Below are 25,087 nucleotides of genomic sequence, written 5' to 3'. Positions count from 1 at the left end.
ATGAAGAGGAAAGGTCACTGACACAGAGCGATCTGGATCACTTGGTAAACAGGGTGCAAAGCAAATGATATATACATTTTAATATGGCTAAATGTCAGTGTATACATCTAGGAACAAATAATGTAGGCCATTCTTGCATGCTGAGTGGGGGGACTCTATCCTGGGAAGCAGTGTACAAATATAAAATGGGGAATAACTGGTAAGGCAGTAGTACTGCTGAAAAGGATCTGGGGGTTATCATGGATCACAAATTGAATATGAGCCAACAATGTGATGCAGTTGCAAAAAAGGCAGATATTCTGGATGTATTAACAAATATGTATGATATGGGAGGTGATTGTCCCGCTCTGCTCAGCACTGGTGAGGCCTCAGGTAGAGTACTGTGTCCAATTTTGGGCACCGCACTTTAAGAAAGAGGTGGACAAACTGGGGGAAGTCCAGAGGAGAACAACAAAAATGATAAAAGGTTTAGAAAACCTGATCTATGAGGAAAGGTTAAAAAACTGGGCATGTTTGTCTTGAGAAAAGAAGGCTGAGGAGGGGGACCTGATAAGTCTTCAAATATGTTAACGACTGTTATAAAGAGGACTGTGATCAATTGTTCTCCACATCCACTGAAGGTAGGACAAAAAGTAATGGGCTTAGTCTGCAGCAAGGAAGATTTAGGTTAAATGTTAGGAAACTTCTAACTTTATGGGTAATTAAGTTCTGGAGCAGACTTCCAAGGGAGTTTGTTGAATCCCCCTCTTTGGAGGTTTTAAAGAACAGGTTAGACAATCGCCTGTCAGGAATAATATTAAGTATAGTTGGTTCTGTCCCAGTACATGGGGCTGGACAGGAAGACTTCTCAAGGTCCCTTCCAGCTCTGCATTTCTGTGATTCTGTGTTTATGGGGGGCTCCTCTCATGTGTGATTGGCAGAACAGAAGAAAGCACAAAGGTGCTTGTTTTAAATGTAACAAGTGGGTAATGGAGGCTAGTATCACTGGCAGAGAAGAGATGTTAGTGGATACACTGATAGCAGATAAGAGGGAAGTAAGGTGGGGGTAGGCCATGAAGGGCCATGATATGAAGACAGGGAATTTGTGTTTGATGTGATGGAAAAGAAGGTGCCAATAGAGGGATGCAAAAAAAGTGTTGACATGATCAAAACGAGGAACAAGGGAAATGATCTTTGCACAGCAGTGTTTTGAGTGGATAAAAGCAAAGCTTGTATCACGGCCAAAGGAAAGAATGTTGCAGTAATAAAGATGCAAGATGACAAGGGCCTGGATGAGAAAAGGCATGTCTTTATGTAGGTGTTAAAAAGCCATCCCCTTCACTGACAACCATTTTGAATTCTCCTGTGCTTTAGGCAGAACATGAAAAAAATTCAGATTAAAAGTGGTTGGGCTTTTCTTAAGTTAGAAATGGGTCAAAATTGTTCTTGCAGCCTTAGCTCTGGAGTATTGTCACTTTTCTCTTCTTGCTTTCACAGGAAGACGAGGCTCATGGAAAAACTGTACAGTAGCCAGAAGGCTTGGTAAAGGCGCTCAGGCTACAATCATATATGAGCATTTCAGGCAACCTCTTGCCTTACTTGCTTTCAGACCTGAGGAAAGCTCTTCTTTCAGTGAAGTAAATTCAGAGGAGAATACTTCTGGCCCAAAAGTTTCTTCCTCCTGTGAAAATACACAGAACAAGAATGGTTCGGTAGCAGAAGCCCATGATACCCAAGTGGAACATAACATACATGGAAGGTGGGATTCATCACCAGTGCAAGAAAATAAGTCAAGTCTGCCACTTGTGGCTGCTGTAGATACCAATGGAAGCATTAGTAATGACCACATGGTGAATCTAAAATGCATTATTTCAAATGATGATTTTACCACAGTTTCTGCTGCCTACAGTAGTAGTGGCTCAAGTTCTGTAATTACATCAAGACTCATTATGGATCCAAGACTAAAGAAAAGAGAAGGAAACCCAGGAAAACAAAACACTGAGGCAGTTTTTCATGGGAATTCAACACCTGAGAATGGGCTGGACTATCTCAACTCAGAAATGAAAATATCAGCCACTTTAAATATACCTTCGCCTGAAGAACCTCCTCTGCTTAATGACCCAAAACATGGTCAACTTAGACAGAGACATGTGGAGCAAGCATCACGGAAAGAGGCAGCTTTCATAAAAGAGTTTAAATCAACACTAAATGCAGACAAAGAACACGCTGTGGAAAACAAGCAAGTGGCTGGCAGCATAACAAAACTTCCTAAAGGAATAGTGGAGCCATTTGCATTGCAGGATGTTCACACACATCCTGCTTCAAAAACTGTTCTTGAAGAAAAGCATATCACAGCAAATGAGAACCATATCTGTGATAGAAAAGACTTGAAAACACCCCAGATTACAATGGGAGAACAACTGAGGAAATGTTCATCTTTTCCATTTGGGGACACAAAACCTGAGATAGACTTGCAGGAGAGTTTGTCCATGAAAGACAAAGCAGACCACTGCTACATAGAAAAAAGTTCCAGTCTTCATAAGAACAATATAAAGCATTTACCTGTTCATGATAGCAAAAAGAACTTAAGTTTCACTAAAAAGTCAAGGCATAATGATCCTCCTCCTGATCAAAAGTGCCAGTCTGTGTCAATGGGAAAGTCAGTTTCATCAGTGCTACCTGCTAACTTTGCCTGCAACACACACTCCGAAGCCATGCCTCACAGCATTGCAGATTCAAGCAGCTGTCTGTATTCCAGATCTCAAAAGGGTTCCAATCCCCATATGCCATCAGTGGTAGGGAATATTTTCTCTTCCTTCTCTGCAGATTGTCAAAACAAAAATTCAAAGAAAGTACCTGCAGAGGACCTCGAAAAAAGAGAAGAACAAAGGCCACACTCATCTCTGTCTCATGTGTGGAGGCGGGGCAAAATGTCAGTAGCACAGAACAAAAATAATGCAAATAAAAAATCTGAGATTTCCCATCAAGTGTGTAATGGTCTTTACTCACTTAAGAAACATGATAAAGGGCAGGGTTCAGCACAACCGAACTATTCTAACAGGGATAAATATGCCTCAGTGAAAGGAGGGCAGAAATGTCAGGAATCACAATCTATTAATTTAACAGTACTTGAGGATAATCAAAGACATACTCCTGAACAGTCTTTGCATGATGATAAAGGCATGAACATAGGCATCCAACATCCTGAAAGTATTAAATCTCATGAAGGCAAGACAGAATATAATGGGAAAATGCATAACCAGTTTCAAGAAAATAATTATACTGCTGAAATAGGAAACAGGTCAACAGATTCTTACTTAACCTGTGCTGAAAATACTTTGACCTCAAACAGAGACTATGAAGTTAATAGTGAGGGTTTTGATACACAGGATCATACTTTACACATTGGTGTCCATGGAAGAATGCATCTTTTAAAACATGATATGAGTAAACAATATGCCAAAGTGGAAGAGGACAAGTGTGTCTGTCATCACATTGCTTGTGAATCTATTCCTAGTGATCAAATCGTTGGTGAAGAAAACTTTCACCAAAGTAAGCTTCAAGACACTTTGCTTTCTGAAAACGCCAATGTTGATGAAGGCCCTATAAAGGCCCATAAATTAATATATTCAGCAACTGAAATTACAAACAAAAATTGCATAGGTAAAAGAGAAGATGCTACAAAAGAAGTAAAAGGCAATTCTTCCATCAAAGAAACAATGAATGACCAGATATATTTGTCTCATGATATCTGCAGAACAGACAAAGTATTGAGAGATTGCTTCAATAAAGAATGCTTATGTTTCCGTAGAGAAAATGAGCCAGTGTCATTAGACAAACATTTCTGTAGGGATAGCAAAGAGAGTGATGCTTCTGGAGCTGCATTTTTAGATGAAGAGCAGAGTTGGATCTGTAATCAGGAAATGGGGACCGATATAAATGTTCATGATTTCAACCAAATGCACACATGCCAACTTGAAAAAGAATTTAGCAATGTCCCAGGAATCTGGATGGAAGTTTGTGACACTCCTCATCTTCTGGATTTAAAAAGATCAGCTTCTGATTTAAACTTAATTTTTGAAGAAGGATGTGCATTAACCGAAGCATATTTGATGGAAACAGAAAATATTGCCACCTTTGTAAAGGAAAAGGGAATTATGCCAGATAACAAAAGAGAATCAGAAGAGCTGTCTGCCACAGCAGAGTTTTGCAGACCTGCAGCACTGCCAGAGGCTCATAAATGGGAAGAGCAGAATGCTGTTCTGCTAATCACCACCATATCCATACCTTCTGGAAATGTGGAACACGAAGAAAGAGGATGTTCCCAACCTGAGGAAACCTATATTTCTGAGAAAAACTCCTCTTGCCATGAAAATAGTGTGCAGGAAATATTTAAACAGATGATAGAGGAGAAATGTGAGGATGTTTTTCTCCAGGGCTTGGAATTTGAAAGTGAGATTGAAATTCCTCTGGAGCAGCACGAGGAATCTCTCTCAGTACCACAAAATCCACATAGTCATGAAGGTGGATCTGATGAGGAGGTTGATTCACTGTATCAGTACTTGACAGATCGTATAGACTGGGAAAGTTTGTTTGGAAACACTAGCCAGAAGATATTAGAGAAAAGTGAAGATCATTGTTCATCGGGGGGAAAATCTTGCACAAAGGAAGATAAAACAGAATCTCTAAGTACAACTGTGTGGCCTGACTTACAAATTACAATAACCAACATACTTAAACCAGGAGTCAGCCCCCTCAACATTGGAATTGCAAGAGAGATGTGGAGATGTGCAATTGAATCTCCAGGATTAGAAGTCAATATGGAATTGTCAGGAGAGCAAAGAAGTGAAGAATATATGCAGAATTTGGATCCTACAAATAAAATGGAAACATGCCTACCTATCTGTGTTCATGAGGCAGATAGTCATATGCCTGAAAAAGAAAGCAAAACTTTCACTGCACCTGTTACTGTTTCTGATGTATTGAATAAAGGAGGTAGCTTTTACGGTACAAAACCAAAAGATAATAGTAATGAATCTAAGAGTAAAAAAGGTGTGCAATCAAAAGTTAAGAGAAAACATCCATATAATAAATCTCTAACAAATAAAATGAGGCCTCAGAAAGCTTCAACACGCTCACCTATATACAGAAACTCAAAACTTTGTGGTAAAAAGAAAGAACACTATTCATCTGAAATGTTTTCTTTATTATTTGAGGGACGAATGAAAACACTTGCACAGTCTGAAAAACACATAAAAAATGTTCTAAATACTCTTTGTAGTGAAGCATCCTTATGCAAAAGTAAGCGTCTATCCAAAAAAATAGATGGTGCTATGTTTCACTTAAGGAAAGCTCAGAGGAGAGTTCTCAAATCTTTAAAAATTGTAACTAAAGTTGGAGAGAAAAGACAAAAGGGTCGCTTACCAAAATGTTATGAAATAATATGTAACGACTTATGGGAAAGCTGTGATCTTGAAGGTCATAGTTCCTTGACAACTGGGAAGTATTCTTCTGCTCACTTTTCTCAGAAAAGGAAGTGTAACATAAAGGGAAATAAACGAACTGTAGCATTTAAGAAAGCAAGTGACACAGTTACATGTATGCCAATAAAACAAAGGTTTAAAAATAAAGGGGATAAAATGAGAGAAATGGTTTCAGAGGAAGACATGGACGCAAGGTCCACTACAGGTTGTGCACCTGTTGTGTTGAAAGATATTATAAGTCAGATACATCATTGCAAATCTGACTTAACTGTGGCTTCTTCAGTAACTTGTAGTCAGTTTTCAGCTGCTACATGCAAGGCATATTTGGCTTTTGAGGGTGACAGTGTGAGAGATACGAGAAGAATAACGGAACTTCAAACAGTCTCCGAAAACTCTGTAGGTTTAGATGCCATTGGGCTAGAAGATATGGAGCTAACTAATAAGGAACACAAGGTTTTTGTAAATGTTTCATCTAAAATTCACGTTCAAGGGACTGCTGGACGATGTGGCAGTGTAACAAGACAAGACCATATCCCTGAAGCAAATACATTTACCAACAAAAATATCTCAAAACCTTTGAGCTTGCCTGTCGAAAGGGATGATTCTGTAGGATTTTGTACAGACAAAAGAAAAGATGGAGCTTGTAAGACTAATGTAAAGATGAATGCTGTCATACATACGTCACTATTAAAAACAGCTGCAGAGAGCTGTTTAAATGCAAACACCAACAAGCAAGATGTTTCCACACTCTCTGCTACTCACAAAAACCTGGACAGTATTCTTTCTCCTGAAAAAGATACTATGTTTTCTGCTGGCAGTGGGGGTATTTCCACAAATCAGAGTGTTGGTATTGGAAACTTTTCTTCAGGCTCAATGAGGCAGATGCCTGCAGCAGGAGGAAAACATGAGACCAGTGTATCTCAAGTTCCATTAGACCACGAAATTATTAGTGCTAAAGCTGCATCTTTGAAAATGAGCTCGAACATTTCATCTGAGAGAGTTTTAGAGACACCAACAGTACCTCTCAGTGGCCAGCTGCAAGATAGAGGCTATGACAGAAAAGAAACTTCAAATTCAGAAATGCGTTGTCTGAGTAATTACAGTAACGTAGCTGAAAAGGAGACACATGTTACGGAGACTATCAAATTGGAACCACTGGCAAAAATTTTATATGAGAGAGAAAATAATATAGAGATACATTCTTTAAATAGTTCTCTATCTTCTATGTCCTTAGTATACAATGCTCTGGCCCCATTTTCAAATCAGTACATTTCGCAGGAAGTTGGACAGAATATATTTCCAAAAATAAAGGAAACGGGGCTAGTGGAAAGCAAAGTGAAATCACCTGTAAATCTGTATCTGGTAAAAGATGTACCTGGGAGATCCTCTGCTAAGGTCGTTTTGGAACAAAAGAGTATAACACACAGAGAAGGTCACTCTAGCTGTAATAAGGAATACAGATGCATTCAGAGTTCTTCAAACAACAGCAGTGCTTTCACTGCACCTGTCTTAAGGAAGCCAATTGATAAGAAATTTGTCAAAAGAAATGAAGATTGGAAAGAAAGCACTAACAAAGATCGCCAGATTAACTCAGAGTTGAAATCAGGAATCATGGCAAAACAAGGTATTCGAAGCATTACTGGGACTTACGATGCCTCACCAAGCAAAACACATCAGAATCTTACAGCCCATGTGACTAAACTGAATGCAGATAATCTCTTCGGTGATCATCCTAACAAACGTAAGGGCATCAATAGTAAAAACAAGCATAGAGCAGTGGGGACGGAACTGAAATCTCTTGCTTTCATAACTGAAATATCAAATATTTTACAAAAAGCAGATGAAACATCATCTCTGAAAATATTACAGGAACAGATTACAGTTTGTGATAACCTTCTTCCTTCATTTGTTAAAGCTTTTGAAGAAAAGCAGGGGTGCTCATTTAAGCACATCTTGGTTTCCCGAGAGTTACTGGTTGAAAGAAAGCTATGGAATAACTGTAAATCCAAGTTAAAATCACATGCTGTAGATTCACTGGTGGAACTCCAAATAATAATGGAAACAATTCAGTTCATTGAAAACAAAAAGTGCTTTCTAGAAAGGGAGCCAACTTTTCGAAGCTTGCTTTGGTATGATGGTTCACTGTACGGGGAACTGCTTGGCAGACCGTCAGGGTATCAACAACAATCCAATTTCTTTCCAGCTTTCCAAAGAAGGCTGAAGTACAATGTTTTTCGTGAGCTACAGAGCTACCATAAACAGTTATTAGAGCTCTTTGAAAAAACAAGGTGGGAAAACAAATCTTACTATGCATTCTTGAAATTCAGACGAGAGATTGATGAGTGTGAAGCTGTGATACAACATAATTCTGATTGCTTAGATTTTTTCCTCTCTGTGCCTTTTACTTGTGGAGTTAACTTTGGAGATACTTTAGAAGATTTGGAAACTGTAAGGAAAAGTGCTGTGGAACTGATAAATACGTATAGGAACCTTCCAGATGCTCACGCCTATGCAGAAAAAGAGGACCATCTGTGGGTTATAATGGAAATTATCTCTACAAAGTTAAACTTTATAAAGGCCTGTGAATCAATGAATATGAAAGCATCACTCTTTGGCCTTGAGCATATATTTTTTGATGCTGCTAAAAGTCTTGTTTGGAAAGACAGATGTCTGTTGTTAAATAAAGCCTCTCCCAATAAGAAAAAACAATTTCTGTGCAAAATAAACCAAGATGCTCTCTCCAAGCTGTATGAAGTTTATGAATATGTGGCTGAAGAGTTTAGAACTGAAAAATCTAACAATATTACTGAGAACAAAAATGATACAGAAAAGTCAAAATATTGTGAAAACAAAGGCAAACATGGAGATGAAAACTCTGACTTCTTCACTATTTTGCTTTCACATCCTGATATTTGCTGTGTTGGAGAAATATTAGATGAAGCTCAGTTTGCAGACCTCAAGAAGTTACAGCAGCTAATGCTCAGATGTACAGAACATTTAGAAAGCTTAAAAATGTATTTTCAGATTTTGCAGGAGGAGGATGTCAGTAAAATCTTGATCACAGAGCAAAATGTGTTAGACACAATGAAAAATGATGGCATTAATGCTGTAATTTTAAAGCCTGAAGCTGTTGAGACTTACATTGAAGTACTAATGATGTATGAAACAGTTTACTTTCTTAAAAATTCAATAGCAAGAAAAACAGATGAACAGAGATTTCGAAGCTTGTTGTGGTTTGATTTATCACTTCTTCCTGAATTGGCATATTGCCAAAAGAAAATGTCTTCCTTTTCATTTCTGAAAGATAATTCAATGGACAACCTTTGTAAAACTGTAGAGTCTGCCATCTCTGATCTTAAGAGTGAGCTGGACATTATTTGCAACTATGCAGAAACCATAAACTGCTCTTATGCACTTCACCTTCTCACCAGAGAACTTTCAGAACTTTCAGAAACAAGAAAATTAATACAAAATTCCAAGCCTTCTATCTTCACGTATGTTGAGTGTGTACCTTATACCATATCTGTAAACTATGGGAGCACTGTGACTGAATTAGACTACAACTACAACCAGTTTTCTTTGTTGCTTGAAAATTTAATGTTGGCTGCTAGGAAAGATTTAGGAAAAATGGCTCATATTATGAAAATCATGAAAACTATTGAGCATATGAAGTTTGCTTGTGCCAAAAAAGGTAAATCAGTCCTCTCTCTTCTGATATATCAGATGCTAAATAATTGGAGAAAGACCTGCCAGTTGAAAAGAAAGGGAGACATGAAAATGCATCTGACTAAAACTAAAAAAAGTGTCTGTGAAACTCAAGCTCCAGGGTATGTCATCGAAGCTAGCTCTCAGTCCCAGAAAAAAAGACCTAGTTTTGTGTCCTCACATGGAGACACTCCTGAGTATACAGAAAGCTCTCCTCCTTCCAGCTGCAAAAAACAAAAGGTAAGATAATTCCTTAATACTTCAAAATGCTTTATCTTTAAAACAGAATTGTAGTGCTAGTTACATTCGGATACTGAGTTAAGGGCAGAGATGTGCATCAGATTGTGCTTTGTGGAGATGAATGATTCTGAGTTTGAATTTAGAGCAAAAAAGTAAACTCTCTCATCTATATTATTCCCAAGGCTTAAATTGATCTTAAAGAACTGGCAGTTCTGTCTTTGACCAATGAGGAAATAGCATTAGTTTGTAACAGTGTTTTAGGGCTAATACATCTCTAATGCTGTTTTTCTTTCACCCTCAAAATAAAATGTTTTTTTACTAGATAAGGGAGAGTCAGTTTTAAAAAATCTGAATTTACCACTTGTAGAATGCTGTATCAGCATCAGCCTGCTAGGAGCCTAGCTGAGGACTCTCTCAAAGCACAGAGTCCAATATGATGATCCCCTGCCTTGGCAAAGTCAAGAGTTCAAAAACTAGAGCACAAACCGAAATAAACACCCGAGCTTTATTTCCAGCCTCAAATGCAAACAAATCCCACTCCTAGTGCATCTCACATGCCTGCTTTCCTAGTGTCACTGGAAGTGGGGATGATCCGCTAAGCTCCTTGATTGCCATGTATAGAATGCTCTCTTTTCTTTGGAAGGCGAAATACATTGTGTTTTTGAGTCTGTCACTATAAGGCATGTTTTCAAATCCTTCAGTCATTCTTATACCATTTAAAAAAAATTATCCTCTTAATTTTAATGGTATCCAACTATTGTTTTGTGTGTCTAAAGTACTTTTTAATATTTATATCAGTGTTCATATTTCTCTTGCATTAAGACCTGTGGAAAATCTGAATGTGAACAATAAATCATCAAAAAGTGTATTTCTGTACCACCTTATGTCTGTAAACCTCTAGCTGCCTATTAATAGCATACTTTAAATCAAATCTTTAAAAATACGTTAAAGCAGCAAAGAGTCCTGTGGCACCTTCTAGACTAACAGACGTATTGGAGCAGGAGCTTTCGTGGGTGAATACCCACTTCTTCGGATGCAAAATACGTTGGGACCTATAAACCCTGAAGGAAGTTTGCAGCACCATTGTTATACTGTAGGTCAGTCTGTTGTGGCCTAGTTCTGCCCTCAACTTCTCACACTTGCTCTCTACCTTTGATAGACTGTAGCTGTAACTTGTGTTTGCTGTTCAGCTGCTACGTTATTCTTAATGAATGGGCGGTGTGTGTCTGTTGTAGAATTGGAAAGCAATCAATTGTTGCTGGGAGCTGCAATTCTAACCCCCATTCCCCCAGAAATTCTGCCTCCAGTAGTGGTACAAGTTGGTGGTTCATCTTCTAGAATGGTAATATGTATTTGTTGTTTGTGCAGTAGAGATCTCACTTTATCTTCCAACTCTTTTCCCCCTCTTCTGCTGGGGAGTCACTGAGCATCGAGGTCGGAGGGACCTCTCCGGTTCTGCATCTCTATAATCATCTTCCTCTGCCTTCTACCCCTCCCCACAACAGCAGAGAAACCCTGCAAGCATCAAGCCATGTCCAGGAGCTGCTGTATTTATAAGGCAAGCTTTTTAGGAGCTTCATAGGGTGAGCAATGCCCTGCTGTGGCCAACCAGCTGATCCTTACCCTGCCAGGGCACAGGGGTTTGAATTAGACTGGCAAGTCAGGGCCTGGTTGCAGCTTCCTGCAGGGGAACTCTGCTGTGGGAAGGTTCAAGCAGGAACAATATGATTTTTCCGGGAAGGAGAACCCCAAACAACCTGCTCTGGGGCAAGTCTTGTAAACTCCAGAGACTCCAGGTCCCCAAAAGACAAACCAGTGCCCCTAAGGATTTGTAAATTGTTAATGAGCAAGTAGTGTAAAAAATCCCATACTCCCCTTTTTTGAGGACATCATCGAATCTGAATGGGGACTTCTGGGTGAAACTAAACTGTTACATAAACACAAGGAAATTTCACAGGTGATGAGAATTAGACAAGGAAGAAGACCTAAGCCCAGTGCAGTAGTAGTTCCACAGGTGCAAGGCATTGTTGTCTTTTCAGAATGGGACTTCCTTCCAAAAGTTCCCACAGACCATGAGAGAGAAGATACTCTAAGCAGAAATTTGAAAGCTCAGCTTTGATCATTCAAATCAAAAAGATTCCTTGTAATTCGTAAGGAAAAACGACTAAGTGGCTTGTTTGTCTAGGGGTATGATTCTTACTGTGAGTGTGAGAAGTCTGGGATTCAGATTCTGGCAAATCCTTGCAGCACTGTGTAAAATACTGATTCTTGGCAATCTTTTTTGGGAATTGATGTGATTTGTGAAAAGACTAATGGCACCTAACAAGGAAGCTGTGTTTACATCCTTGATTAGTAGTCATTGCAAAGAGAAACCCTTGGCTTACAAATTTATAGGTGACCCTGTTTGGGGAAACATGAGGGAAAATAGTAGCTGAGAATGCAGGTCAAAGTCACCTCTTATTTCTCAAATCCAGTGTAGCAAATCCCTTAGCCCCTACCAACACCAAAGCCATTTAAGAAGAGACTCTGCCCCTCCAGAGGGAGTAAACTGGAGCAGAAGCTCGGAAGAAGACTAGATAGAATTTTATCCTGAAACACAAAATCCTTAGAATGCATATTTATGTATGGGAACTTCCACTTTCTGTAAAAGAGCCTCCCGTTCAGTCTGCATTCTGAACTCAATCTTAAATGGCTTGCAGTGGTTTTAGCGAGGCTCAGGCTAGGTCTACACTGCAGCGGGGGTCCGACCTAAGATACGCAACTTCAGCTACGTGAATACCGTAGCTGAAGTTGCGTATTTTAGGTCGGCTTACCTAGCGGTGAGGACGCGGGAAAGTCGACCGCTGCCGCCGACTCCGCTGCCGCCTCCTGCCGAGGTGGATTTCCGGAGTCGACGGCAGAGCGATCAGGGATCGATTTTACCGCGTCTTCACTAGACGCGGTAAGTCGATCCCCGAAAAACCGATTGCTACCCGCCGGATCGGCGGGTAGTGAAGACAAAGCCTCAGATTGCACGTTTTAGAGGATTAAAGGATAAGAGAACTATTAATGAATTAGAAAACATGCCTTATAGTGATAGACTCAAAGAGCTCAATCTATTTAGTTTAACAAAGAGGTTAAGGGACAACTTGATTACAGTTTATAAGTATCTACGTAGGGGACAAATACTTAATAATAGGCTCTTCAGTCTGGCAGAGAAAAGTAAAAAAGATCCAATGGCTGGAAGTTGATGCTACATAAATTCAGACTGGAAATAAGATGTACATTTTTCACAGGGAGGGTAATTAACCATTGGAACAATTTGCCAAGGGTTGTGGTAGATTCTCCAGCACTGACAATACTTAAATCAAGACTGGGTGTTTTGCTAAAAAAAAAAAAAATCTGCTCTAGGAATTATTTTGGGGAAGTTCCATGGCCTGTGTTATACCAGAGGTTAAACTAGATGATCACAATGATTCCTTATGGGCTTGGAATCTATGAATAAGGTGACTCTCAGTTCTGGGTATCCGAGAACCATCACGATGATGTACCTTCTAAAAAGTTAATCTCCAAACTATATAAAGTTATCATGAAATACAGTGGTATGCAGACCAAGGCATGAAAGGGCTTGGAATAAATATGTGGGAAATGAAATCCATTTGGTTTATTATCATGACTGTTCTGTCTCCACTACCCCATGATACAAACTGACATGTTTTCATTTTTTACATGGTTAATTTAATTACCTAGCCTACACCAATTTTCACTAATCATTCAGGTAGGGTGATCAGTGTAAAATATACAGAAGATATTCTCTACTTCAAGACTCCAACTATGTGAATAAGATGCATGGTTATTAGTTTGATACTGTGAATTACAGTGTCTTATATTTTACAAATCTTAATTACACCTGAACCAGAGGGTGTTTTTCTTCCTTCAGAGGCCCTTTCAGCTGCATGTTTTCCTCTCTAAAAGCAAAACCTATATTTATGGATGATATTTCACATGAACAATCATGAACTGACTTAGGCAGATCCCTGCTACAGCTCCACTAAAGTCCCTCTTAGCCTGGCTGGGGTGGGGCATTTAACACACTGGACTACAGTTTAGGAAATACTATTTTAAAAAATTGATGACTTTTTAAAAAACACCACCGTCACACAGTTGAAAGAACTAGCTCAATCTTACTGCTTTTGAGGCTTTACTGCCCAGTGATTTTTTGATTTAAAAAAGGGAGAGATTCAGTGGGAAGGAGACACTTTATATCGATAGACTCAAGGAACTCAATTTATTTATCTTAAAAAAGAGAAGATTAAGGGGTGACTTGATGACAGTCTGTAGATACCTACATGGGGAACAAATATTTAATAACGAGCTCTTCAATCTAGCAGAGAAGGGTATAACATGATCCAATGGCTGGAAGTTGAAGCTAAACAAAGTCAGACTGGAAATTAGGTGTACATTTTGAACAGAGAGAGTAATTAACCAATGAAACAATTTACCAAGGGTTGTGTTGGATTCTCTATCACTGACAACTTTTAAATATCCAAAGACCTGCTCTAGGAATTATTTTGGCCTGTGATATATAGGAGATCAGACTCGGTGATCATAATGATCCCTTCTATCCTTGGAATCTGTGAATCTATAAGTTACACACATACTCATTCATGGACAACATCCCAATCAGAGCCAAGCCCAGAGAAGCAGACCCACTTACAACTTGCCAAATGCCAGAAATGCTTCCAACCCACTGGTTATTACCAAAAGCCAAGAACTTTTTCAGCCCAGCATAGGGAATTGCCCACCCACAGGCTGCAAAAGGCATGGCTGTAGCCAGAACTTTACCACACTGGAAAAGATTTATGAAGATCCAAAGCCTCATTGCATCAGTGTTGTCCCAGCAGCAGTTATCAATAGTGCAGTGTCTTCAGCATCTATGATTGCTTTTGCCATGCACCAGTATCATCCCCCAGAGGGATTCCACATGAAGTGTCTCCAGAAATTCCTTTCAAAGACATGAAACCACTTGCTAAATGCACTGCAGAATTGGGCGTCTATTTCCAGATCACATGCAGATGTCCCGTTTGTGGGTAAGTAAGTACAAAGAACATGCTGAAACATAATTTAGACCCTTGTATACACACTATGGAAGCAAACCTCACATTGTGGGCAGCATGCATGAAGATGACACAACCCTTGTGTGAAAAAATGAAAGCATCAAGGTTCTCAAGCTTATCTCTTGTGTTCTGGACTTTTCCAAAATCTCAGCAGAACACATCCTTTTGGTTCACTTTGATAGCACACTACCCAGCAGCATATCTGGGCCCAAACATGGGAATTGCCATATTGGTTCAGACCAGTGGTCCATCAAGTTCAGTATCTGTCTCTGACAGTGACCAGCACTGGCTGCTTCAGAGAAAGGTGCCTTTCCACCATCATTATACAGTAACACCCAAAATGCCTGGCTCTCAAGGGCAGTGTTTTACCGTGATTGTAATGAAAATTCAAGATGTTATTCAAAGAAAGATATGCATTTACATTTTGAAAATAGCTAACAGGAATAGTGTGCACAAAATAATCATGAAAAGTATAAGAATTTCACATATAACGAGTTTATTTTCTCTTAGGTTGGTGTTCTGATGGCAGCAGCCTCAAAAAATGGTGATGAAAATGAAACATGCTGCCACATAAGGTATATTTAGGATTTAAAATAGTAAAAACACTTGCACAGAAAAGCTCAAGATCTGCTGAATAATGACAGGAAAAAGAGTGACACCTTTTCCCCTTATTTTCCTACAGCGCTATTCAACTTGTAGCATTAGAGATGCATTGAATTCCTGGGGGACTCTTGTAGAGTTCACAGAGCACCTCTTGCTCAACCTATTCTCAGACCCAGTGGGTGGAGTTCCAATCAGAGTAGCACTCTTTGCACTTCCTGGCACATGAGGTTGGAGGCGGAAGCATTAAGCAATGTATCAGAGTTGATGGGACCCCATTCAGCCACCAGTAGAATAGTAATGGAGACGAGAGAGGTTACTGTGTCAAATGATTTGATCAAGTTATCATGACGTGACATCCTGACATGGCTTAGTGATGTTTCTCTTACCATTCTCCATCAGCGTAGATGACACAGCATCAGTGTGCAATGTTAGGATGTCTCAGAGAGAATATTGTATGACTTTACAGCTTCTTTCACTCCCAGCTCTTCAAGGTTGTTTATATGTGAAGGTCTGTGGTGTACGGTTGTATGACAAAAGAAAGTTCCCAAAACAACATTGCAGGCTTCTTCCCTCATTTTTCTCTAGTGTCATTTAAAGTGTCTTCACAAAGCATTCTGCCAACTCATTTGATGCAGAATGATAAGCAGTTTACCTACTGTGTGATGCAAAATTTCTTTTGAGGAAAATCTGAAATCCTTCAGTAACTGAAGACCACTGCCTGAAGCAATTTCTTCAGGTAAATCATGTGAGCATATATAGTCCACAGTGCCTCAAGAATCTTGGCAACAGAAGTGATTGCCATAGGTATTACTTTATTCTAGATGGCCACAGCATTAGCTACAACTAAATTAATTTGGTATTCTTCTCTGCAGTATCAATGTCATCTTTGCCAAATAACCCATTTCCAAGGATGACAAGAAGCAGTTTGTGGCATATTTAGGTGACTACTGCGTAAAGCACATTGATTAGTTTTTCGTTCATTGTCTTCAGTTCTATAGAGGTTCTTATTCCACACTCATCACCATAGTGGCTCAGTGCTTTCCAGTCATGCTTTGAGCCAGGTGACTAACATGTCATAGTTTGCAAGCATATGTACTTCTGTGGGCAAGGTAATGATAGAACGCTAAGGGAGGTGTCTTTTGATTAATAAAAATTTACAGAATCATAATTGCAATAGTATCACCCTCTGCAGGTCTTTGGATATTTAAAAGTTTCTCATCTTCATTTGAGTGAAGCAGTATCTCTTAGCGAGAATGTTGCACGGTAAGAGTGCATGGAATCACATCAAGTGCTGCGCCAAGTATGTATGTATGTATGTGTTGTTAAAAGGTAAAAACAACAGAAACAAATATTGATTTTACTACTGCAAACTGCAACTCAGCTGGAGTTTGTAAATTGCCTCATGGAGGCTCTAATGGACGGGAACATGGTGGTGATGGCCAATGCAGAGGCTAAGTACAGAGAAGTATGTGCTTTGAATGGGATTGAAGAGGAACAAATGCTTAGAAGAAAGGCTCTTAAAGCACTTATTGAAGATGAACTGTGGGATATGGACCTAGTTTTTAGCAGTTCTGTCCACAGAAATGAATCACAGCACCTGTCCTTAAGCTACAAAAGCTGTGGTGCTATCAAAAGTGGAAGAAAGGGCTGATGTCAACAGTAATATGAAGATTCTCTGTTTGCAACTGCTACATTTTTATGGAAAAGCATTTTGTCCTACAGCACGTGGGCGTTTACGGGATCCGTAGCTGATGCCTAGAGTGACCAGGTGTCCCAATATTAGGGGCTTTGTCTTATATACACAACTTATACCCTCCCCCCCCCCCCCCCCAAAAAAAGTGTCCCGATTTTTCACGCTTGCTATCTGATCACCCTGCTGATGCCAAACCTGAAAAATAATACTGCGTAACCCATACTACTTCCTTAAGTAGTGCATTGGTGAGCGCAGTGACTTCAACACCAACAAGTAATTGGAGCACACGACTGCCGTTTTATCACAAAGCCTCATGTACAAGTGCTTGAGTGAAAGGCAGGTTTCCAGCACATACATGACAACGGTGTGGCGTATTCATAATCTACGACAACAAGTGGCGGTTTGTTTAACAATTCATTCCAGAACCTGTGGCAGATTCCTCATACATCTTATGGGAAAATATGAGTTTTCTGTGGTACCATGATCAATGTTTAAGTGCAATGAAACTATGCTTATGTGCCAGATGAAAAACAAATTAATGCACATCTTGCATGGTCTTCCCCAAGCCAGCACCTACTGACAATGTGACTGGTTGGTACCTTATGCCAGCAGAGGCTGTCCTGCTTAGCAATCATAGAGGATATGGCTGAAGCACAAGCTCTCGACAAATAAAAAAATGTTAACACCTGAGATTTGCACTCCAGAATCAGTCCTTCAGCTAATCAATTTCTCGTGTGCAGCGACCAGTTGCTCACTGCCCTGCAAGTGTTTGGCCAGCAGCCTGCCTGGTATGATTCATAGATTCTTATTCATAGATTCATAGATTCTAGGACTGGAAGGGACCTTGAGAGGTCATCGAGTCCAGTCCCCTGCCCGCATGGCAGGACCAAATACTGTCTAGACCAGTGTTTTTCAACCTTTTTTTGGGCAAAGGCACACTTGTTTCATGAAAAAAATCACGAGGCACACCACCATTAGAAAATGTTAAAAAATTTAACTCTGTGCCTATATTGACTATATATAAAGTAATTCTCTTGAATAGGAATCAAATAAACACAAAGAAAGTATTTTATAATTACTTTATTATGAAATAGTAAGTAAACAGAAATATGAAAAATTATAAAATACTTTATTCAGTGCGCAACCTGGGCCTGTTTGGCTGAACACAAAGCTGATATTCTGAGCTATTTATAGTCCTTAACATCAGTGGTGGGATTCAAAAATTTTAGTAACCAGTTCCGACATTCAAGCATGGTTTAATATTTTTTTCCCACGGCACACCAGGCAACATCTCGCGGCACACTAGTGTGCCGCGGAACAGTGGTTGAAAAACACTGGTCTAGACCATCCCTGATAGACATTTATCTAACCTACTCTTAAATATCTCCAGAGATGGAGATTCCACAACCTCCCTAGGCAATTTATTCCAGTGTTTAACCACCCTGACAGTTAGGAACTTTTTCCTAATGTCCAACCTAGACCTCCCTTGCTGCAGTTTAAGCCCATTGCTTCTTGTTCTATCCTTAGAGGCTAAGGTGAACAAGTTTTCTCCTTCCTCCTTATGACACCCTTTTAGATATCTGAAAACTGCTATCATGTCCCCTATCAGTCTTCTCTTTTCCAAACTAAACAAACCCAATTCTTTCAGCCTTCCTTCATAGGTCATGTTCTCAAGACCTTTAATCATTCTTGTTGCTCTTCTCTGGACCCTTTCCAATTTCTCCACATCTTTTTTGAAATGCGGTGCCCAGAACTGGACACAATACTCCAGCTGAGGCCTAACCAGAGCAGAGTAGAGCAGAAGAATGACTTCTCGTGTCTTGCTCACAACACACCTGTTAATACATCCCAGAATCATGTTTGCTTTTTTTGCAACAGCATCACACTGTTGGCTCATATTTAGCTTGTGGTCCACTATAACCCCTAGATCCCTTTCTGCCGTACTCCTTCCTAGACATGGAGCTGTGCAAGTGCCACCCAGACACTGTCAGCGCGACAGTGTGTGTAGCAGTGGTGCCCTAGGCACAGACAACACTAATGATGATTTTGATTAATAAATGTTTTCAGTCCTACATGTCAAGTCTAAGTTCTCTTGGATTATCAAAAAACTGTGTCTTTTTCTTTATGTAAGCAATGCATTCCTGTGTTAAATATAATTAAAAATAATTGATTTTTACATATTTTCTTGAATATATATCTACATAGTTTTTCTAGGTTTGTCACATTTTGGTACCATTGTAGTTGTGGGAGAAAGGTCTTTCGAATAATACTCAACTCAGCCCGATGACATTATATAATCAAATTTTCCACCAGAGGACCTGGAACTGGAAGAGTAGGGGGCAGTGAGTCCCCCTGGCCACGCTGCAGAGAGTAACACAATTGAAATTATGATTCGGTAAATTTTTCCAGTCAAATGACACCTCCCTTATCTTTCTATCACTAACTTGCCCACTGAATGAGATTTTACTACAACATGCTCCCAGACTGCACATATGGCTCATTCTTTCTCTCCCATGCTCTCCCATAGGGGGAGAATTGTGTGTGCAGTGCAGTTTAGTGTTTTGTTCTAGCTTCAGGGATTTTTTGAAAATGGTCACGCTACTCTGTGTTTGTGGTAAGTGGGCCTGGTGAGAGAAGAGTGCCTTCTGTCCCTTCCTTTGCCTGGGGTTGTGCTTCTCTTACTTTGTATGACACCTAAGCAGACATACTGTTTCAAACAGAACCGACCAACAGAAACAGAGCTCTATCTACTGTTCCTTCCAGATTAAGATCCTTTTTATGAGCTATACTCAGTGGTCGTTCTCTTAACTTTGGATTTCTGATTTGAATTACAGAACAGTCCTAGAAGGACTTCTAAGTGGTTACTGAAATGACAGGGATTATGGACAGCTTTAAGAGTAGCCAGAAAATCAGATATGCTTTCTTCTTTTTGCATCTTAAGGGACATGTATCTCTTAGCTAGTAAGTCTGTTTGGAGTACATAGTGTTTTTAAGCATTTCATGTCCTCTTAGTTCATGTCACCCAGCTCTTGAGCGAAACATAAGTGTGTAAATATCTCTTTCCAACCAGAGTTGGAACTTGTGATTGACTTCAGTGGCATTGGCATAAAAATACAAATGCAGCCTTTGTACTTAAACTCAAATCCTCAACTTTGCTATCAAAATGAAAAGTGTCCATTTTCCAGACATGGCCATTTTTACCCTCTTTGTACTTTATTTCTCTTCCTCTCTCTTCAGATACAGAACTCTTCTGTAACTGTTGCTTCACTGATTCACCTTAGTGTTTCAAGAATTCCATCAAAAGTTTCCCACCAATGATTTTCCTGTTTTGACTCCTGATTTTCCAATAAGCCACATATGGCCTTTTAATTAACTACAATTCAATTTGATCAGAATAACAACAAGAAAAATAAAGTAACATATGAGATGAGTTAACAGGTTCTTTCTTACATGCTACATCCACTTCATTCTTGGAGTCAGTCTTTAACTTTATGTCTAGTTGCTGTCAACTGACACGCCTTTTGAACTCTGTTGCAAATTGCCATAAATGCTACTGTTTTTAAAGCTCCAGATACCACAATTTGTTTGTTTGTTTCAGTTAAATCACTAACCAGCTGCTTAAATTCAAAGAAGAAAATTCGTTGCATCTGGGATGGGGAGGGAGCAAGGTGGGAAGAAGAGAGTTATTGGTATAGTGTTGGAGAAGGAATGAAGATTAACAGCGCTTTTTAGGATGGAGGAAAACGTAGAAATTACACTTCGAAGCTTGATATCCTTGTAGTATATCAAGTCAGATTTCTAGTTGTGGTAAATTTAGAAATGGGACATATGCTATTGTTTTTCAGCATTCCAATGGTAGATCAATACTTATGGTGGAATTATCAAATTCTTACCTTGCAAGAAAATATTTTTGTTACTACTAAAAGACACTAATAGGGCTACCAGCTGCCTGGTTTCAGACCAAAGCATTCATTTTTTTACCTCCCTAGTCTGGAATCCGAGATGACTCTTTCTCTTTGCCTACATATCATAGGAGCTGATGATGAAGTATGTCGATTGGTGCACCACTCACTCTTCTTGAGTTCAGAGATCAGAGCACCAGTTAAAGGCACTGAACTTAACAAAGCTATTTCAGGAAGAGACGAGGTAGAATCTTCCCCATTTTCTTCAGCAGACAGTTGTTAGGGGACAGAGAAAAGCAAGGAGCAGAGTTCCTTCATGGTTTCCTCAGGCATAAGATGTGTGATTTGGTTTGTGAATCCAAACTGTATAGTTTTGTTCAGTTTTGCTCAGGTAGAATACTTCCACACTGGACTGCACAGACTAAACATTGAGGAAATTCTAGAATAATGTCCAAATGAAAAAAATAGTATAATGTTGAATAACATATGCCTGGACTATAAAATACAATAAAGTTGTGTGGAATAATATTCTACAGTATTACATCCTGTAATTATAAAATAGCATGGACTAATGAGTTGTTAATCCATATATATTTAAAGGATTAAAGCAGATGTTTTATGCATTTGCCTTGTAAGCAATTATTTTACTACCAGTATTTGATAGTGATGTATATGTATTCTTTATTACCAATGGGATAAAAAGGAAGTGTGGATGTACAAGTATATAATTATGTTTTGCTCTTTTTAGAGAGAATGCAAGAGTTAATCCTCAAAATGAAAAAGATCTAGCGTCGAGTATCTCACCGGATAATCTAGGAAACAAGAGGCCTCTAGAAAAAGCTGTGCAAGACCAGTTACCACGCTCACCTTTGCATTCAAAAGATTTGGACGCTGTTTATTGCTCTCCACATGTTAAATGTACACCAGATGCTTCAAAAAGCTCATTTGTTAATTTAAAAGGCTTAACCAGCCAGCAGAGCTCAGCAAACCTAAAGCACATGATCAGAAGAAACAGTAATTGTTACAAACGTGCAAGAAAAGATCATGAAGGTTTTGCACCCTGTGACAAGAAATGTGAAAATGCCCATTTGTCTTTAGAAAAAGAGCCACTACTTCAAAAGTCTCTGGAGAATAATTTATGTTCAACACACAAATCTGTTAGGTCAACAACAAAACAAGGTGATAGTTCTACTGCTGTGTCTGCTGCACTAAATCTACAGCATGTGCAAGAATCAGACGCCACAGGAAATATATCAAGCTCCAGTTTACTGGCTGAATATAGTAAAACTAATAATTTAGCCACAAAACCTGATAGAAAAGACAAGAAACATGAAAAGAACTCAGAGTCTCCCAGCAGTGTGCCTGTCAGTACTTCAGATCTTCCTGTGATTATGGCAAATAAAAATACACCATCACCATCGGTGTGCTCTCTTTTGGAACCCCATTCCAATGAAAATGCAAAAAGCCCTGCTGAACATTCTGCTGTCTTCCAAAATGAACTTCCACTATCAACACCTCCAGTGCAATGTTCTTTAGTGCAGGCTTATGAGACAACCTATCCTTACTATTCCTTTTATTCTTGTCATCAAAGTGATAGCAATGGCGGTTCCATAACTCAGACTTACCAGGGGATAACTTATCAAGTACAACAGTTTGCTCATTCTGGCACATCTGCAGTTGCAAGTAACGTGTATAATGCACAAGCTAATATGTTTTACTCCCAGTCATTTAGTTATGCTGCTCTTGAGGAGCTACAAAGGCCTAACTATGCTCAAATATACCCAGTGCCTGGATATGTTCGTTCTCAGATGCCCCTTCCTTACAGCTTTCAGGTGCCATCTTTACCACAATATGCTGCAAATCAGCCTTGGTCACAAGGTCCTTTTCCATATCCTTCCAATACAGGATCATCCTCAGGAGCTGTTTGGACCAGCAGTAAGTGCCTGGGTATTAAATTCAGTATTTTTTTCATATTGTTTTAGTAGTGACATCGGGTGTTTAAATCTAGACATTGCTTTGCTGCCTCAACCTCGGATAGAACAAGTACTATTAAGTTTTTGGCCTTTATCCACTGATTTTTCAAATGATACACTATGCCACATGCAGAGGTGCAAACTAGATTCTCTTAGAATCAGTGAGTCACCTCTGAATTTGGCTCAGTATCTTTCAAACTGGGCAGTGCATCTGTAGTAGTTTTACCCATGGTTTCAGTCTTCATAAATCCATCCTCATTTAGTGTTTCACTGTATTATGACATAGTGCTTACACTTTCCTTTTGGGATTGTGAAGTCTCTTTCAGCTAGTATGTAGAGCAGGGGTGGGCAAACTACGGCCCGGGGGTCACATCCGGCCTTTCAGATGTTTTAATACGGCCCTCGGATTGGTTCCACATGGCTCCCAGAAGCAGAGGCATGTCCCCGCTCCGGCTACTATGCATAGAGGCAGCCAGGGGGCTCCGCATGTTGCTCCCACCCCAAGTGCTGCCCCCGCAGCTCCCATTGGCCGGGAACTGCGGCCAATGGGAGCTGCAGGGGCAGCGCCTGTGGACGGGGCAGCATGGAGAGCTACCTGGCCATGCCTCCACGTAGGAGCCAGAGAAGGGACATGCTGCTGCTTCCGGGAGCTGCTTGAGGTAAGTGCTGCCCAGAGCCTGCACACCTGACCCCTTCCCATGCCCCAACCCTGATCCCCCTCCCACCCTCTGAACCCCTTGATTGCAGCACAGAGCACCCTCCTGCACCCCAAACCTCTCATCCCCAGCCCCACCCCAGAGCCCGCACCCCCAGCTGGAGCCCGCACGCCCTCCCACTCCCCAACCCCCAATTTCATGAGCATTCATGGCCCACCATACAATTTCCATACCCAGATCTGGCCCTTGGGCCAAAAAGTTTGCCCACCCCGATGTAGAGCAATTGTTGAATAATGCAATAAGCACTTCCTTTCCCTAAAGGCTGGGAGCATGAACTCCGCAGTGCCCCCCTCCAATGAGTGTCTTACTGTAAAAATTGATAAACTTGATAAAAATTGATAAAAATTCCCTGCCAGTGGGAGCTGCAGAACCGGGGCTGGGGCAGAGCGGAGGCAGCACATGGAGCTAGGAGCTGGGGTCCCCACTTCCCAGGAGCCAGGTAGGGAGCCTGCATCAGACCCGCCAACCCCCCCCCCAGCACCCACGGTGCCCCCTGGGCTGTGCCCCCCCCTGAATACCTGTGGTGCCCCCCTGGGCTGTGCCCCCCCCCCGAGCACCTGCTATGGCCCCCAGGCCACCTCCCCAGCACCTGCGGCGCCCCCATGGGCCATGCCCCCCTCCCCTGCACCCGCAACACCCCCAGTGCCGTCCCCCTGAGCCGCCCCTCCCTCCCAAGTTTTAGTCAGGGGTATTTCGTAAAAGCCATGGGCCGTGAATTTTTGTTTACTGCCTGTGACCTGTCCATGATATTTACTAAAAATACCCGTGACTAAAACATAGTCTTCCTTTGATTTATGAGGTATTTGCCACTAATGGATAAGAGTATAGGTGGGATTTTTCAAAAGCAATTATTTGACTTAGAAGCACACATTCCGCTGACGTTCAGTGCAACTTGTGCTCCTACATCACGTCGGCATTTTTGAAACTCCAACATATAGTCTACATTTACACTCTCATGCAGAGGGACTGTGGTAGTAGTTGAAGCATAGGACTGGGAATCAGGCAAACTGGATTCTAACCCCAGCTATTCCACAGACCTGGTACGTACCCTTGGACAAGTGCTGTTCGGCTTAACTCATTATAAATATTTATAAAGGCTGAAATTCACCCCTGCACAGGACTTTGCATTATAGGACTTCAAGGTGCATAGGCCTTTTGCTGTCCTCTGTACAGGGTGAAGATCAGTGCTTCAGTCACTGAATGCTTTTGAAACCTTCAGAAGATACTATAGAAGGGCAAAGGCGTGGGCTTTGGAGGGTGGAAAGAGGAATCTATATTTCCTGTGCCTTAATCCTTTCTCAAGTATCTTTTTCTTTGTTTCCAGCTCCCTGGCAGCAGGCACCTTTTCATCCTGGATATTGAAACCAGTCCCATGACAACATTTGGGTTCAGCGTTGTTTGTTGTAATTTTTCTTTGTTAAAACTGTTTAGTATTAGATATTTTAAAATGCTTGTATAGATTTGCTGCCGAATATACAATACAGAGCATTGCATAATGTTCTGAAGTGTAACCACTTACCTCACAAGGCAACATAATTTGCATTTTCCAGAACTGTTGCATCGAAATCACTCCCTTTTTTTAGGACATGAAGGCAGTTGGAGTTTTCCTAGTGATTTCTGTGGGTGCAGCATTAAGTCCTTAGTGAATGGCAAGACTTACCTAACCAGATTTAAAAAAACCAAACACGCACAGGAAG

At 40.4% G+C, this 25,087-nt stretch overlaps 1 protein-coding gene across 1 annotated transcript in view; it reads left to right on the top strand.

The window, feature by feature from the left end:
• Nucleotides 1-24,752, top strand: part of TEX15 (testis expressed 15, meiosis and synapsis associated) — a 62,119-nt gene extending 37,367 nt beyond the window's left edge. The window contains exons 6-9 of the mRNA XM_065405791.1: nucleotides 1,477-9,407; nucleotides 15,014-15,078; nucleotides 21,450-22,636; nucleotides 24,715-24,752. Coding sequence (XP_065261863.1) covers nucleotides 1,477-9,407; nucleotides 15,014-15,078; nucleotides 21,450-22,636; nucleotides 24,715-24,752 — 9,221 coding nt within the window. The remainder of the gene's footprint in view (nucleotides 1-1,476; nucleotides 9,408-15,013; nucleotides 15,079-21,449; nucleotides 22,637-24,714) is intronic.
• The last annotated feature ends 335 nt before the right edge of the window (nucleotides 24,753-25,087 follow it).

Source organism: Emys orbicularis, chromosome 5, assembly GCF_028017835.1.
Source record: "Emys orbicularis isolate rEmyOrb1 chromosome 5, rEmyOrb1.hap1, whole genome shotgun sequence".
Classification (NCBI taxonomy): Eukaryota; Metazoa; Chordata; order Testudines; family Emydidae; genus Emys; species Emys orbicularis.
This window is presented reverse-complemented; position numbering and strand designations above follow the sequence as displayed.